The sequence below is a fragment of the Neovison vison genome, chromosome 10 (assembly GCF_020171115.1).
Source record: "Neovison vison isolate M4711 chromosome 10, ASM_NN_V1, whole genome shotgun sequence".
In the NCBI taxonomy this organism is placed as follows: Eukaryota; Metazoa; Chordata; class Mammalia; order Carnivora; family Mustelidae; genus Neogale; species Neogale vison.
In genome coordinates, this window is record NC_058100.1 from 63,328,444 (window position 1) to 63,341,720 (window position 13,277).

At 38.2% G+C, this 13,277-nt stretch overlaps 1 protein-coding gene across 2 annotated transcripts in view; it reads right to left on the bottom strand.

Annotated features, from left to right (window-relative positions):
- The window catches only part of SYT14 (synaptotagmin 14), a 194,996-nt gene that overhangs the window by 58,773 nt on the left and 122,946 nt on the right, over positions 1 to 13,277 (bottom strand). For both annotated transcript variants that reach the window (XM_044267475.1, XM_044267474.1), the window contains one exon: positions 1,591 to 1,862. In XM_044267475.1, the coding sequence (XP_044123410.1) occupies positions 1,591 to 1,862 (272 nt within the window). The remainder of the gene's footprint in view (positions 1 to 1,590; positions 1,863 to 13,277) is intronic.

The following is a 13,277-nucleotide window of genomic DNA, read 5'->3' on the forward strand; positions in this document are numbered from 1 at the left end:
GCATCCTGAGTGTGTTCATTTAGCTCATCTTGCTCCTCTCACTTCTTACTTTCTATGTGAAATAGATTAAAACACACATAATCTAATTAAAACACACAAATCTGAATTTGGTCCATGAGTCCTCCGAATTGCCTGGTGGTGCACTGGGAGGGTACCAAAGCATCAAAGGAATTTCCCACACAATGATTTAGGTCAAGAGGGGCAGGAGGATACGGTCGGTAAGAGCCCTGTGTGTGAGTCAGGCCGACCTGGGTTTGGATGACAGCTCCATCATCTGGGAGGTGCTGGGAGGCAGGCAAACGGTTTCCCTCTCTGAGTCTCAAGGTCTTCACTTGTAAAATGGGAATAACTTCCTGAAGATGAGATTACTAATGGGACATATGCTGACTGTAAAGCTTATAGCAAAATCTCTGGCATACTCGTTGCCAGCTATCATTGTGGGTAATTCCATGACCCAGGCTTCCCTGCCAGCCTGTTGGCGGTCTCTTGGGTAAGCAAGCCTATGGAACAGGGGTCTCAAATAAGTTCAGGCACAGGGCACAGGGCAGGATTCTGTGTAGAAAATCATGGACTCCTGGTTGTATTAAACTTAAAATACCAATGAAAATTTTCTTCGAAGTTAGATACTATATTAGAATACAAGAAATAGTAGAAAAGTAATAACAAATAAAATGTGTTTTTAGAAATTGTATAAGAAAAACTTAAAATTAAGGGAATTCTGTTCATAGCTTTACTTTCATTATTTAATTTTAGTGGAGGATGAAAATTCACCCAGTAAGAACACTGACACACTGCAGTATTATGAAATGTTGTCTGGGACAAAAGTTGTAAAAACCTGCAATGTGAGAGGAAAAAAACCCGTAAAAGTATGTATTACCTAATGGAAACATTTAAATTACCTTTCCATTTTCATCATAAAAGGGACATTAAAACAAATCCTTTTTAGAACATAGAGAGACTTCAAAAGTTCAACATACCAATTTTTGTTGTCATTTTCACATTTATGCTTCAAAATAGGAAATAAAATGTAACCAACAACTCTGAACAAATGTCGCCATGCATTCAAGTTTCATTAGTAAAGCTGAGCATTACTTATCTCTTCCATATCCCATGAATTGAAAATGCAAAAACATTATTTTTGAAAAACTATAAAACACGAATGAGGAATCTCCCTAAAGTGAAAATATCCTAAATAAAAGAATTTTAAAAATAAAAAGCACATAAATAGGAACCTCAAGATGAAAGAAACAGATAAGTAATTCCAGAATGTTTTGTAAAAAATGTGAAAATAAAAAAGACCTCTCTTGAGGCTGAAACCGGGGGAAGATCGTATGTTTCAGTAGCTTGTGAATTGCTCTCATTTTTAGCTACCCGTCCTCCTTTTGGGGAAAACGGAGGGCGGTGCGTGGAGAATGACTGGGACAGTCCTGGTAAGTCTGCCAGATAAAGACGAGATCAGGGATAACAATGGTACTGTCAGCCACCAAGGACAGGACAGTGATAAAACCTTTCACCGAGAGGAGAAGCACAGCGTTATCATCATCCCCCAATAACATCCACGTAGAAAGCTCTAGGCGCTGTGTTACTTACTTCCGGGCTCAGGACTGCAGTGCTGTCACTGGGAACATCTTCTTCATATCCTTTATTAGGAAAGCTTTCTAGTTCATGACCTGTGCTTCCTTCACTTGGGCACTTGTTATATGAGCATCTTGGACTGTTGCTGCAGTGGGAAAACTCACATTTACTGTCCCCAATTTCTGAGGGCGTACACGAGAGATGGGGAGAACCACTGTCGTCCTGATATGGTGGTGGCTGCAGTTCATCCAGTGGGGGCGTTCTTCTCATTCTCTGAATGCAGTTTCCTGACAATGATTAAGAATCTGGTCACTGTTTCCAATTAGCCTCAACATGCAGTACAGTCCACAATTACTGTAAATAACTTAAAAAAAAAAACTGGATTAAGAAATTTGTGGCAATGTGACTAGTAGATTCACTCGTGAGCTTCCTTCTTCCCTAACGGAGAGACGCAGAAATAAAACAGCCTGGTTTCCCACTCCTCTCCCCCTGCACCATAAGATTGGGAAAAATAAAAGTCACATACGCAGAGAGATGCTGTTATAGACCATAAAGATGGGAGAGAGAGAAATACTAGCAACTAGCCTACTTACTGAGTTCTTTCTTTCCACAACAATCTGGAGACATATGCATGTTTTGCCTGCTCCCCTATGATGTGTGGCCTCTCTAGCCACACTAGGTACAAGTACAGGAGGTACTATGAACACAAAAACTTCATTTATTTTCTTCAGCTACTGAGATGGACTTAAAGTAGCATTCAGTTCTGCCGTGTGAGAAACTATTCCTCCACATCCACCCGAGATCCAGAATCCTAAAATGAGGTGCACTGTGAATCCTGGCCTAATCCTCACGGATAAGCCGGATAAGCCGAGGCAGAACGCTGCATTCCAGCGGGTGTCTGCAATCAGCCGGCTGGCCATTCCCCGCCCCAGACACCCTGCATCCCTCCTAAAGTACACGGCCCCACCTTGTCTACAGCAGGCGTCTCTACCTCCAGCAAGGAATCTGAAACCACATTTTCTTTCAGTCTTAAATTATCCTTTCAATTTTTACCTCAATGATCTGTTTCAGGAGTTCGGAATAAATAGGTCTGTGAACAGGATAGAGATGGGGGGAGGAGGGGGATGTAAAAAAATAGAGTTGAGTTTACAATTTAAGAGTACCTAAGTCTCTGAAGATAAATCCTGAATGCAATATCAGGTATTAAATTTAAACACTGCTCATTTTTTCTTTTAATGGACTGTGGCTCTCTGTTCTTAAAAGGGGCCCTGAAAAAAGGTATTTTGTATTATAATTCTTATAATGGAGTTTAGTTCAAATGCTCAATAGGTCTTCTGTTCTTCCTAAGACAGTAAAACTTTACATAAGAAATACAAAGCTCATTTAAAAATTATCACAATGCCTGGTTCAAATGAAAAATATTAATTTGCATGAACTTAGCACAAATTTACATATTGGCTCAGAAGCCCTAATTTTAGAAAAAGAAAACTAAATGTCTTACCTCGTAAGTCTAACATACCAACTTTAGTTTATAAAACATAAACCTAAAATAAAAGAGTTACTGAATTAACATACTTGAAGCTAAATTTGAGAAGGGAAGATAGGTTAAATTGATACACTGCACTTAGTACCAAATAAATATCCCAGATTTCAGAGAGGGGGTTCCAGGAAACCTTTGGTTTTCCTGATAAAAGCAGGCAGACTCAAGTGGCACGCACTTTTTGTCCTCTCTCTTTCCTCTGGCCTGGAGCTGCTGCAGCCATCTTGTAACCGTGAAGTAACAAGCCTGACAATGAAAGCTAAGGATAAGGAAGCAGAAAAATGGAGAGTAACTGGGCAACTGAAATATCACCAAGTAGCCATCTCCAAACTTCTGAAGCCTCAGACAAATCCCTCTAGGTTAAAAAACATTAACAACAACAAAACACTGACAGCTGGATTTTCTGTTTCCAAATACATTCTCTATTGACACTTTTAAAATTACTTAACCAATATCCTCCCCTCATTAAAAATGTATATTTAATCGGCCATTGAATTATAAATTAAATGGTAATACCTAACACTTGCTGTAACATGAAGTCAATTAAAAATTTCTTAATGTACAATACCCTCTAGTTCTATCCATGTTGTTGCAAATGGTGAGATTTCGTTGTTTTTGTTTCTGGTTTTTTGCTAAGTGAAATAAGTCAATCAGAGAAAGACAATTATCACAAGATCTCTCTGATATGAGGAATTTGAGAGGTAGGGTGGGGAGTCCTGGGGAGTAGGGAGGGGAAAAAAGTGAAACAAGATGGGACTGGGGAGGGAGATAAACCATGAGACTCAATCTCAGGAAACAAAGAGGGCTGCTGGGGCCTTGTGATTCACAGACCTGTACCCCTGAAGCAACTAATACTTTATATGTTAATAAAAAAAATTTCTCAGTGTAGTGGTTTTAGGAGTCAGCATACCATCTTTTCCTTTAACTTTATTTGTTTTTAAAAGAGAGGTCATCTTTCTCAGAGCTCAGACTGAATGCTCAGCATATTAGTATCTCACAGGTCACACTGGAGAGAACTAGGTACATATCTATTCCTCAAACCATCTCTGAAGGGGGGCGATGGGATTATCACAATTGACTTAATCAGAAGCCATCAAAGTGAAGCTGGGGATGGCATCAGCTTCAATGTCCACATCTACATGGAAGAGAGTAGATGCCACTTATCAAGAAAAAAAGAGAGAGGGCTAAGATGAATAAAATTAGATACAAAGATAGAGATATTGCCACAGATATAAAAGATCATATGAGATTACTATGAACAATTATATAACAAACTGGACAATGTAGAAGAAACAGATAAATTCTAGAAACATACTAGCTAGCAAGACTGAATCGTGAAGAAATAGAAAATCTGAACAGACCAATAACTAGTAAAGAGAGTAAACCAGTAATCAATAACCTCTCAAAAATGATGTCCTAGGCCAGATGGCTTTACTGGTGAACTCTGCCAAAACTTAAAGAATTAATACTAACTCTTCTCAACTCTTACAAAAAATAGAAGATGAGGGAACATTTCCTAACTCATTTTACCAGGCCAGCATTACTTTGATACCAAATCCAGATGAGGACACTACAAGAGAACTACTGGCCAATATCTTTAATAAATATAGATACAAATTTTTTAACAAAATAACAAACCAAATTCAACAATACATGAACATACAACGTGATCAATCGCAAACTATTCCAGGGATTCAAGGGTGGTTCAACATCGGTAAATCAAGTGATGCCATACAACACAGTAACAATATAGAAGATAAAAACCACATGATCACCAAAGTAGATGTAGAAAAAGCATTTGACAAAATTCAACATCCATTCATGACAAAAGCTCAAGAAACTGGGTAGGAAGAATAGATTAGTCAACATAATAAAGACCATATACAACAAACCCACAGTTAACAGTATATTCAGCAGTGAAAAGCTGAAAGTTTCTTCTCTAAGATAAGGAACAAGACAAGGATGCTGACTCTTACCACGTGGAAATCTGAGCCAGAGCAATTACACAAGAAAAGAAATAAAAGGCATCCATGTTGGAAAAGAAGAAGTAAAAGTGTCTCTATTTCCAGATGACATGATATTATATATAAAAAAGCCTAAAGACTCCACCAAAAAACTGTTAGGACTAATAAATGAATTCAGTAAAGTTGTAGGATACAAATCAATATAAAAAAATCAGTTACATTTCTATATACTAATGACAAACTATCAGGAAAGAAATTTTTTAAAACTCCATTTACAACTGCATCAAAAAAGAACAAATGCTTAGGAATAAATTTAACCAAGGAGATGAAAGATTTATCTGCATAGTACACTAAGAACTGTAAAACATTGATGAAAGAAATTGAAAAAGACAAAAGTAAATGGAAAGATATTTTACGCAACATGGATTGGCAGAAATAATATTGTTAAAATGTTAAATGCTACTCAGAGCAATCTACAGATTCAAAGTGAACTCTATCAAAATTCCACTGGCATTTTTTTCGTAAAAATAAAAAAAATAGTCCAAAACTTTGTATGGAACCACAGAAGACTCCAAAAGCCAGAGCAATCTTGAAAAAGGAAAACAAGATCTGGAGATATCATGCTTCCTGATCTCAAATTATATTACAAACCTATGGTAGTCAAAATGGGATGGCATTGGCAGAAAAACAGATATATGGATCAACAGAATAGCGAGCCCAGAAATGAACACATATATTGCCAATCGATATATTACAAAAGAGTGAAAAATACACAACTGGGAGAGGATAATCTCTTTAATAAATGGATGAGAAAATTGGACAGTCACATGCAAACTAATAAAACTGAATCACTATCTCACATCTTAAACAAAAAACCAACTCAAAATGGATTAAAGACTTGAACATAAAGCTTGAAACCATAAATCTTAAGTGAAAACATAGGGAAGAAGCCCCTTCACACTGGTCTTGATAATGTCAGAAGCAAAGGCAACAAAAGGAAAAATAAACAAGAGGGACTATATCAAAATAAAAAGCTTCTGCATAAAAAGCCATCAAAAAATTATAGACAACCTATGGAATGGGAGAAAATATTTACAAATAATATATCCAATAAAGGTTAATACTCAAAATATATAAATAACTCCTCCAACTTAACCGCAAAATGACAATCTGATTAAAAAATGGGCTGAGGAACTAAACACACTTTTCCAAACAAGGCATCCAAATGGCTAACAGGTACATGAAAAGGAGGTCAATATCACTGATCATCAGGGAAATGCAAATCAAAAGCACAATGAGGTATTTCACACCTGTTAGAATGCTTAATATCAAAAAGACAATAACAAATGCTGGCTAGGATGGGGAGAAAATGGAACCCTTGTGTACTGTTGGTGGGAATGTAAACTAGTAAAGCCAGTTTTAAAATGGTATAGAGATTCCTCAAAAAATTAATTACGGACATTGGGGAGGGTATGTGCTTTGGTGAGTGCTGTGAAGTGTGTAAACCTGGTGATTCACAGACCTGTACCCCTGGGGATAAAAATAATATGTTTATAAAAAATAAAAAACTAAAAAAAAATTAAAAATAGAACTATTATACAATTGAGCAATTCTACTGCTGGGTATTTATCTGAAGATGAAATCACTATCTCAAAAAGATACCTGCACCCCGTGTTCACTGAAGTATTAGTTATCATTGTCAAAACATGCAAACAACCTGAGTGTCCATCAATGGAAAAATGGATAAAGAAACACACACACACACACGACTATTTTCAGCCACAAGAAAAGAATATCCTGCCATTTGTGACAACACAGATAAACGCTGAGGGCAAGTGAAATAAGTCAGAAGAGAGAAAAATAACTGTATGTCACATACAGTTTGTGGAATCTACAAAATCTGAACTCATAGATACAGAGAACAGATTGGTCATTGCTAGAGGTGGCGATGGAGGTGCTTTCCAGTTATAAGTAAGTCCTAGAAAAATGTACAGCATGGTGACAGTTAGCAACAGAAGATCTCTGAAGTTCTTACTGGAAGAAAAAAAAATGTGTAGCTATGTGAGGTTACCGATGTTAACTAAACTTACTGGGCAGTCATTTTGCAATAAGTGTATTTATCACATGTTATGTTGTGCAACTACCTTGGACTAAAATTAAAAAAAAAATACCTTGGACTAATATAATGTTATATATCAATTATATCTCAGCAAAACTGGAAAACGAAAAGAAGGACTAAACACTTTCCTTTTAAAAGCTTATGTATACAAATATATACAAATATATATATACATGAAACCAAAACAAAGAAACAAACCCAAAGAATATACATCTAAAGAAAATAGGGTCCAGGACAAAGGAAGAGAAAGGACATTGGCTAGAAAAACCAACACGATCAAGTCCTTGCCCTCCTTATCCTTCACTGATTTCAGTTTTCATCTCTATTAAAATATCTTCTCTCTCTGTGGCTCTTTCTTCTTTAAGTGGTTTCACTGTATTAATCCTTGTCATGTAACCAACACACTCCAACTTCTGTCTGGTAATAATCTTATACGTTACTTCCTTTAGTCTGCTTTTTACATCAGGTCCCTGTTTAGCTGCCAGCCAACCAGGACCTATTTACACAGCTGAGCTCCAGTCACCTGGCTCTTGTTAAGCCTCTTGTAGCCATGCTCCAGAACCAAGGCGTAAGTTACCCAAAAGACATTTAGTGATATTTACTACTAAGTAGGTTTCATGAGCAGACCTCACTAGTGTTTCTGGATTTGAGAGAAACAATTTTATTTTTTATTTTTTTTTAAAAGATTTTATTTACTTATTTGACAGACAGAGATCACAAGTAGGCAGAGAGGCAGGCAGAGAGAGAGGAAGGGAAGCAGGCTCCCTGCCAAGCAGAGAGACTGATGTGGGGCTCGATCCCAGGACCCCAGGGATCACGACTTGACCCGAACACTTTAACCCACAGAGGCTTTAACCCACTGAGCCACCCAGGCGCCCCGAGAAACAATTATATAACTGTGAATTTTGGAATATACATATCAGGATAAATAAATTATATACATGTATTTTATAATGTATACTATACATTAATAATCATAAATATATATAATACCTTATCTTTATTATATATTTATATAACACTCTATAATTATATAAATACATAAGTTTATAACATGTAAACTTTATGTATTATTTATGTACTTCTATAATTGTATTATATAAATCCTTCAAGTTTTGAAAATAAAAATATCGTGTGTTTCACTTTTCACTTTACTTACGCATTTTACTTTACAAAGTGAAGAACACTCAAATATATCCAGAATAGGAATTTCATTAAAAAAAAAAAATGCAGTTATAGGGTGCCTGGGTGGCTCAGTGGGTTAAAGCCTCTGCCTTTCGGCTCAGGTCATGGTCTCCCAGTCCTGGAATCGAGCCCCGCATCGGGCTCACTGCTTGGCAGGGAGCCTGCTTCCTCCTCTCTCTCTCTCTGCCTGCCTCTCTGCCTACTTGTGAACTCTGCCTGTCAAATAAATAAATAAAATCTTTTAAAAAAATGCAGTTAACGAAGATTTTTCCTTTTTCACTCTTTTGCAACAATATCTTCTTTCTCTAACGGACAATTACTTCATATCATATGCACAGTAAAACTAAAAGTTGGCTAAAATTTAATGGATATTGGAAAGTGTTTAATACAACTGTTTTATAAAATAAGAATTTATACCACAGTTGTTAAATTACACTGTAAACGTCCAACTTTAAGGGGAAATTTCTTGTTGAACTATCAAATGCCAAAGTGAGGATAACATATTATTACTTTTTCCCTCATTTTACAACCTAATTCCATACCCTATTTTGTGGGAATGACAGATCCATAAAAGGATTCATGCATGGAAATATTTTAAGCATGTTACCATCAGCATATTGCACAGCACCCACAAAAGAAGACAAAGTATGTTTCAACCTTACAAAAACCCAGGATGCATGTATGTCTGGAATGTGACCTGGAATTTTTAACATATTTGAGACTGGTTTTCTAAGTTTGAGAACCTCAGCTCTAAAAAGTGGTAAACATTCTACATCTGCAGAATTCAGTTTTCAAGTGTCTGTAGAAATTTGCCAAAACTGATCACATACCATGTAGTAAGTTAAGGCTCAACACATTCCACAAAACAGGAAGCATAAAGAAGGTATTTTCTGACCACAGTGAAATTAAACTAGAAATTGGAAATAAAAATCTAACTAAAAAACTATAGAAATCTAGATAAAGCAACCAGAAATCAAAACACACTTCTAAATAATTCATGGGTCAAAGAAGAAATCACAATAGAAATTAGAGAAAATGTACTGAAAATAAGGATAATAAAAATAATCTGGGAGCACCTGGGTGGTTCAATCAGTTAAGCATCTGCCTTTGGTTCAGGTCATGATCTCAGGGTCCTGGGACTGAGCCCCATGTTGGGCTCCCTGCTCAGTGGGAAATCTGATTCTCTCTCTCTCCCCCTTCCTCCTGCTTGTGATCTCGCTCTCTCTCAATAAATAAATAAGTAAATAAAATCTTTAAAAAAATAATCTGTATAAATACTTGTGGAGTGTGGCTAAAGCCAAATACTTAGAAGGAAATTTACAGGCCTGAGTGCATGTGTTGGGGAAGGAAAGGGAGTGAGGCAAAAAACAAGGACCTAGTTACTCACTTTGAGAAGTTAAAGACTTAAAAAAACAAAAAAACAAGTTAACTCAAAGAAAGCAGAAAGAATGAAATAATAAAAAGCAGAAATAAAACAAAAAATATACACACAAAAGACAGCGTTTAGTAAACCAAAATATAATTCACTGAGAACACTAATAAAAGTGATAAATTGCTGGAAGAGACTAGTTAGGAAGAGAAAGAGAGACGGTATAAATTATTAATATCAGGAACACAAAGGAGGACATCATTTCAAACCCTTCAGACATTAAAAAGATAGCAAGCTTTTCTTTCATTCTTTCCTTTTTTGGAAATTTCAGTCCTAAAGCTAATCAGCGGGGCTGAAGGAGGCAGCGGCATGCTCTGGCAGTGGCTTATGGCAGAGCGTGGGTGGGATGAGGACATCTACCCCTGGGAGAAGCCCAGCACACTATTTGGGAGCCCAAGAGAGACAAGAAGGGCATCCATGTCCATAGAGGGACAGCCCAGCATAAGGTGTCAGAGGTCACAGAGGGTAAAGGGGGCACCCATCCATGGGGCACCCCTAAACAGCAGGCTGAAGCCCAAGCTGGATGAGAAATGCCCAGCACGGAGAGCCAGAGTCAGGATAAGAATGTTCCCCACAGTGGGGCAGCTGGCATGGGGCAACAAAGCCCAAAAAGGGTGAGCAGTGTGTCTATAATGAGGGAAAGGGGAGTCAAAGCCTGAGATGGATCAGAGCCATGGAGGGGGAACTGGTATGGAAAAGAAGCCCAGGAAGGCTGAAGAGGGAACCCACATGGGGCTGCACCTGTGAAAGTGTATGAGAAGAGCTGCCTGACACAGGAAAACCAGATGGGGAAGGTCTCCGCATGTAGGGGCAACCTGAAGTGTGGATTTAGAGCCCAGGTGGGTGAGGAATGCAACTGTGTGGGGAAGGGGGGAAGTTCTGGAATGTATCTGACCCCAAGCAGGAAGTGAGAGCTTTGGTAAGGATATCCAGTGTGGATGGCAACTGCTCTGGAGTGTCAGAACCCACGTTCTTAGGGTCATGAGGACACCCACAAGTAGGAAAGTCTATAGGGGACAGAAATAGAGCCCAAATAGGAAGAGAAGGTGATTAATTGAATGATAAATATGTTAAGTTTAATGGAAGCAAGGTTTCTTTCTCTCTCTGTGTTGGAAAAGGAAGTTACAAATACGGAAGCGGGAAAATCTAAAACTGTGGTCTCGGATTAGAATTGAGAATATCAGTGTGAGCTCAGTTTTTAAATAGTAAGTAAATTATAACATAAATATGCATGTAATATGCATACACACATAGACACCCATTCCTAACTATCCTAGCTCTGTCCACTGAAAGGGTTTAAGAGCAACACCTCAATAGGGGCTGCTGGGTGGCTCAGTTGGTTAAGCGTCCAAATATTGATCTCAGGGTCGTGAGTTCAAACCCTGTGTTCAAGAAGCTTGGTTAGGAGCTGGCCAAGAAGTAGGATGCCTTTTTGGCTTCAGAATCTCTGATCAAGGAGATCCCATGAATCCTGGGCCCAGGTCTGAATAAGGCTGGCAAGTTCCTTTCCTTGCTGACTCAATGACAACATGGTGGCCATAGTGGATGAAGTGAAGTCTACTATCAAATTCCTGAGGAAGAAGGTACTGGGTCTGGCAGTGACCACTGGCCATGTGAGGATGACAGATGACTAGCTCATGTACAACATCCACTTAACTGTCAATTTTCTGGTGTCATTGTCCAAGTAGAACTGGCAGAATGTCCAGGCTTTATACACTGAGGACACCATGGGCAAGCCCCAGTGCCTATACTAAGGAACGGTTTAATAAACCCTAGGGCACTACCATTTAAAAAAAAAAGAGAATGCCACCTCAGTAGCAGTGTACACCCTTAGTACCCAGATCTTGGCTTCTAAATTTACTCTTCACAAAAAGGAACCAGGACTCCGTGAAGAAACAGCAAATTTCAGGACTAGGAAAAGAAGCTGAGAATAAGAATGTATTCAAAGAATGAGGGGGGCATGCCAAAAAGACAAAGAGGCCAGCCTGACGGAGTTTGCACTGAACACACCCCAGAATCTGAGCTACAAAATAAATAGTTGAAGTAACTGATTCTAACACACTGAGAAAAAAAGGAAAACTTCAGTCCATATAGACATAGATAAATGCATGAATAAACTGAAAGACCTCTGAGGAACAGATTAGGTACATAGTTACAAAGTACTTTATTACCAAGAGTGCATACTTCCTGGGGCGCCTGGGTGGCTCAGTGGGTTAAGCCTCTGCCTTCGGCTCAGGTCATGATCTCAGGGTCCTGGGATCGAGCCCTGCATCGGGCTCTCTGCTCAGCAGGGAGCCTGCTTCCCTCCCGACTCTCTGCCTGCCTCTCTAACTTATGCTCTCTTTGTCAAATAAATAAATAAAATCTTTTAAAAAAGAAGTGTGCATACTTCCTTAATGAAGAGATCAAAGTGAGTAACATCACACGACGGATCAAAGTGTGCATCACCTGGTAGCAAGCGATGAGAGGAACAAGCACCACCTCCTCGGTCCTCCAGTTCAAGGTGCATGACCTGAATCTAGTCACGAGAAATATCAGACAAATGCACATATTCTAAAAATTAACTGCCCTGTAGTCTTCAAAAAGAAATGACTGAAAAACTGGTCTAGACTGAAGGAGACTAAAAAGAGACTAAAAGAGACAGGACAACACATGATGTTGAACTAGACCCTTTTGCTATGATGGACATTATCTGGACAACTGTTGACCATGAATGTATTCTGAGGATGAGATGGCAATAATGAACCTAATGTCTTTATTCTGATGGTTGTGTCGTGGTTATGTGAGAGAATATTCTTGTTTGTAGAAAATACACACTCAAGTATTTAGGGGTGATGAAGCATCAGGCCAGCAGGGTCACTTACTCTGAAATAGCTCGAGGGGTAAAAAGGATTTTGTACTATTTTTTGCACTATTTTGGGGTACTGTTTTTACAACTTTTGTTAATTTTGTGGATGTTTAAAAAATTCCCCATAAAAAAGACATTGTCATCTCTCTTGAAAATGTGAAAATCATATGATACAAATTCCTAAAGAAATAAAACCTAAACAGAGCCAAGAAACAGGAAAATTATATAATCTTATAATCTATTACAGAAATTGAACTCCTATTTTAAAACTTTCTTAACAGGGCGCCTGGGTGGCTCAGTGGGTTAGGCCGCTGCCTTCGGCTCAGGTCATGATCTCAGGGTCCTGGGATCGAGTCCCACATCGGGCTTTCTGCTCAGCAGGGAGCGTGCTTCCCTCTCTCTCTCTCTGCCTGCCTCTCCATCTACTTGTGATCTCTCTCTATCAAATAAATTTAAATAAATAAATAAAACTTTCTTAACAAAGAAAAGCCCAGGGAAATTTACCATTTAAGGAAGAAAAATCACCAATTTCATACAAAATATTTTAGATAATAAAAAAAAGAGGGAACACTTGTAAAATTGTCTTATGAAGCCAGCATAAACTTCCTACCAGAGCC